We start from the raw sequence: 4153 nt of genomic DNA on the forward strand, positions 1-4153 counted from the left end.
GGGTTTCCATGCACATACGTGGACATGTACAGCCCCAACTCACACATGCGCACTCACACAAGTTTTACTTCTGAAGACTGGGAGGCAATACCCACAATCCTGGCATGGGAAAACTGAGGCATGAGGGTACAGGGTATGAGGCCCGCCTGGGCTCTAAAGTAAGATCTCGATGAAAATACAGTAAATATACAGATGGTAAGTATATGTTTGTGTGTATTCTCTTAGAAAATCTTGTGTACTTGATGCAGTATTGTTATCTATTGTCTCATGGTGTATATTCTGCCCCAAACTATTTACTCACATCTAAAATTTATATTCTTTGACAAAAATCTTCCCATTTCTTGATTCCCCAACTTCTGTCAATAACTACACTCTGCTCTGTTTTGTGAATTTGACTTTGTTGATTTTAGATAGTAGATCGCACAATGTTTGCTTTTGTCCTACCTTTTGCTATGGCCTGAGGCAGGAGCACCTGTTTAAAGTTCAGCCTTCCTCAGAAAAGTGGATGGAGGAGGTTACTACAGACTCACAATGCCCTAAGGGCTGAGCCTGAGTGACTGTTGTCACCTCCCCCAAGGCATTACAGAGGTGGAGCTGGGGAGAATTCAAGGACTGGAGGATTGGGAGGCGGGTTGTGAAATGCTTCCAGACACCACCTGGCCTGTGTGCTCCTGAACTCACAGCTGCTATAGCTCCCTAGTTCCTTGTCCATAAGACTGGATCAGCCAACACTCTGTCATGGGGAGGGCTGGGGGGAGCTTTCATGGGCCTCACCCCTTCCTGGGGAGCTCTTGGCAGTTAATAATTGCTGGAGTAAGAGGAGATGTTGTCAGGGTTTCTGTCTTGCCCAGGTCCCACAGTCGTTAAGTCCCAAAGAAATAACACAGAGGTCTACATTAACTATAAACTGATTGGCCCATTAGCTCAGGCTTCTTATTAACTCTTATAACTTATATTCTAGTATATGCTAGGCACATGGCTCAGTGCCTTTTTCAGCAGGGCAGGTCACATCTTGTTTCTTCTGTGGTGGGCTCACAACTGCCGAGGAATGGGCTTCCTCCTTCCCAGAATTCTCCTGCCTCTACTTCCTGCCTGGCTACTGGCCAATCAGTGTTTATTTAAAATATAATTAGAATATAGTCAATTGTCCTGTACCAGGGAGATATTTCTTCAATGGTGTGGCCTCATGGGTTAACTGCTCACGTACCAGTAAATGTCCACTCAACTATGATCTTGTAAGAAACGTCTGTGAAACCCATCGGGCCAAGTGAGCTCATTGCATGCACATACACATGTACACAAGCACATGTACACACACACATATACACTGCACACACACTCTCACACTCACTCACAAACATGCATATGTGTATACACACACGCCTACACATGCACAAAGACATGAAAGTAGAAGGGGCTCAGAGGAAAAGAGGGACAAGAGAAAGTCATGCAAGGAGAGCATGACCTAATATACATGTCATACATGTCATACATAACATACATGTCAGTTAACTTAAAATTTTTAACACAAACCTAAAAGGAGATACATGTCAAGAGGTGGGAGTATGTATGTACTATTATTTATTCCAATACAGCTTTAAAATGCTAGTTTGAGATAAAAATTAGCAGAGAGTGCCTAGTATTGGGGATAAACCAGTTATTCCCTCAATGTAAATCCTCCCGTTCATCCAAAATCGCTTATTGAGAGCCTGCATCATGCTGGACCCTGGTTACCATGGCAGCAGATCGCGGTAGACCTCTTAGGAATTCCCATGTGGTCCTTCCCCTCAGCTTCCGGATCCATGGAGAACTTACATTTACGTGTCCGTTCTGCACCAGTCGTGTGGAAAGCTTGACGAACACGGCCAGGGACACACAGAATAGGACGAGGCTCAGGCACAGGTCCAGGACTTGGAGGGTCAGGTGATACTCTTCATAGTGGAGCGGGTCCACGCAGACTGATGGGAACGCCGTGTACGGGAAAGGAAAGGTAACTGCGTATCCAAGGTAATTGGTCCCTGCCACCCCTGAAAAGGAGTAGAAGCAATATGGACCAAGGAGAGCAGATTCCAAGGCTATTGCAAAATGAAGTGGACATCCCATAATGCTCAGAACCGCAAAGGTGAAGCCAGCTTCCCACTGGAAAAGAGGAGAAACAAGCTGTTACTTAGATGAAGAGCCGGTGGCCCTCAGTCCCCCCTGCATGCTGAAGGAGAAACACACGCAACTTTCACATCTCATCTACTTGTAGTCAGAGTCTCCTGTAGCCCAGGCTAGCCTCAGATTTCTGTGTTGCTAAGGTTGGCCTTGAACTCTTGGTCTTTCCTGCTTCTACATCCCAAGTGCCACATTGGATTACCCCCCCCCACACACACACACACACTCATCCCCTGTGCTGCCATTTCAAATTTAGACCCAAGGCCTCCTTTGCTGCTAGACCAACAAAGCCTCCACCATTGAGCTCCACTCCCTGTCCCCTCAACCTTCCTGTTAGGACCCGTTCCTCTTATGCCAATCTAGGCTACAAGAGGAAACCATGTCAGCCAATTGGAGCTAAAATGAGATCAATTCAATAAATATTTGTTTATTCCCTATTGTGCACAGAGGGCCAGCTGGTGTTGGGGAAACAAGGCCATCTCTAGGACGGTGGTTCTCAGGTGCCATCTGTGCCTGGGTCGCGCTACACTGCTGAAGAGCCTCTCAGACCTCGTCCAGACCTTCACCAGAGCCGGTGCGCTAGCCCAAGCTCCAGCCGACCCACTACAGCCTCTGCCACGGAAATGAGACCTGGAATTAGATACTATGCTCCTCCTGTAGCCTGGAAAGAGCTGGCTCAGTGCTGTTAAATTCAAGCAGGCTTGGAGTTCTCATCCTTCCCAGATCTGAGCGAGCTCGGGAGGTGACCTCAGGCTGAGGAGCTGAGCTTTGAACTGCATTATTGAGGCTGGTGGTGTAATCCAGTGGGCAGGGCGTTTGTCTGGTAGACACCAAGTCTTGGGTTGGGTCTATACCTCCCTCACCACCCTACGGGCACTTACATCATTTAAAGTCGATTTATTTCTGTATTAAACTCCAGAGCCCTGACACTGACCTCAAACGATAATCATGAACTTAGATAAATTATTTGGAGTAAGAACTGGATAAAAATTATATGCAGAGGACCGGCTGTGTATTATATTAAATTAAATAATATAAATAATATATGTAAAAAAACATAGTTTATAAAATTGGGCAAAGTGGCACTGCCTGCAATCCCAGAACTTGGAAGACAGAAGGAAGGTTAGAAATTTGAGGTCATCATCAGCTATATGGCAAGTTCAAGGACAATACACTTCACACGCGCACACACACATGCACACATGACTGCCAAGCCCACTGTACCATCCCTGTCGACATTTTTGTGTTTACCAAGTGTCTCTGGCTCCACTCTCGGTGAGCAAGCAGTACAAGTGCCCCAGCTGTGATGGCCTGTGAAAAGAAAATTGGAAAAAAATAACTTCCCCAGTGGAAAGGACCTCTGAAAAGAGTTCAATCTGTCTCACAGCGTGACAACTTTATCACAAGCTGGAAGGCAGGGCAAGGGGTGAAATGGATTTACGGCTCTGATCCCATCTTCGTCTGTGGGAGGAACTGTGTTGACAGGGAGGAAAATAGCCATTAGAGTCACCCGGACGTGAGTCACATCCCGCTCATTTCCATTCCTTGTGCTGCCTTCTCCTCACAGCCACCACCTCTGCTACTGTCAGGTCACCACAGCTAAATCCTGCTTCGCAATTCTTGACTTATGCTTTGTGTGGTGGTTGGGATGAGAAATGCCCCCCCAATGGGCTCGTGGGTTTGGTCACTTGGTTCCAAGCTGGTGGTGCTGTTTGGGAAGGGTCTAGACTCTTTAGGAAATGGCAGCCTTGTCAGAAGAGTATGTAAAGCCCACTGGGGGTGGACCTGAAGGGGTTATAGTCTTGCCCCACTTCCTGCTAGCTCCCTCTGCTTTCTGTGTGGTGGAGAAAATGTACAGAGCCAACTTCCTCCTCCTGCTGGCATGCCGCACATTTCCTGCCGCCGTAGACTCTGGAACCATAAGCCAAAATAAACCTCGAAGTTGCTTTTGGTTGTGGTACTTTTTAATCACAGCAACAGAAAAGTAACACACACA

At 46.9% G+C, this 4153-nt stretch overlaps 1 protein-coding gene across 2 annotated transcripts in view; it reads right to left on the reverse strand.

The window, feature by feature from the left end:
- Tmem212 (transmembrane protein 212) overlaps positions 1 to 4153 on the reverse strand; it is a 32643-nt gene that overhangs the window by 20679 nt on the left and 7811 nt on the right. Inside the window, exons 2-3 of one of the 2 annotated variants that reach the window (XM_005343905.2) lie at positions 3409 to 3468; positions 1816 to 2139 (exon numbers count right to left, since the gene is read on the reverse strand). In XM_005343905.2, the coding sequence (XP_005343962.1) occupies positions 1816 to 2139; positions 3409 to 3468 (384 nt within the window). Of the gene's footprint in view, positions 1 to 1509; positions 2140 to 3408; positions 3469 to 4153 lie in introns of those variants that run through there. The other variant, XM_026782784.1, reaches the window with a different exon arrangement.

The sequence above is a fragment of the Microtus ochrogaster genome, chromosome 1 (genome assembly GCF_000317375.1).
Source record: "Microtus ochrogaster isolate Prairie Vole_2 chromosome 1, MicOch1.0, whole genome shotgun sequence".
Taxonomy (NCBI): Eukaryota; Metazoa; Chordata; class Mammalia; order Rodentia; family Cricetidae; genus Microtus; species Microtus ochrogaster.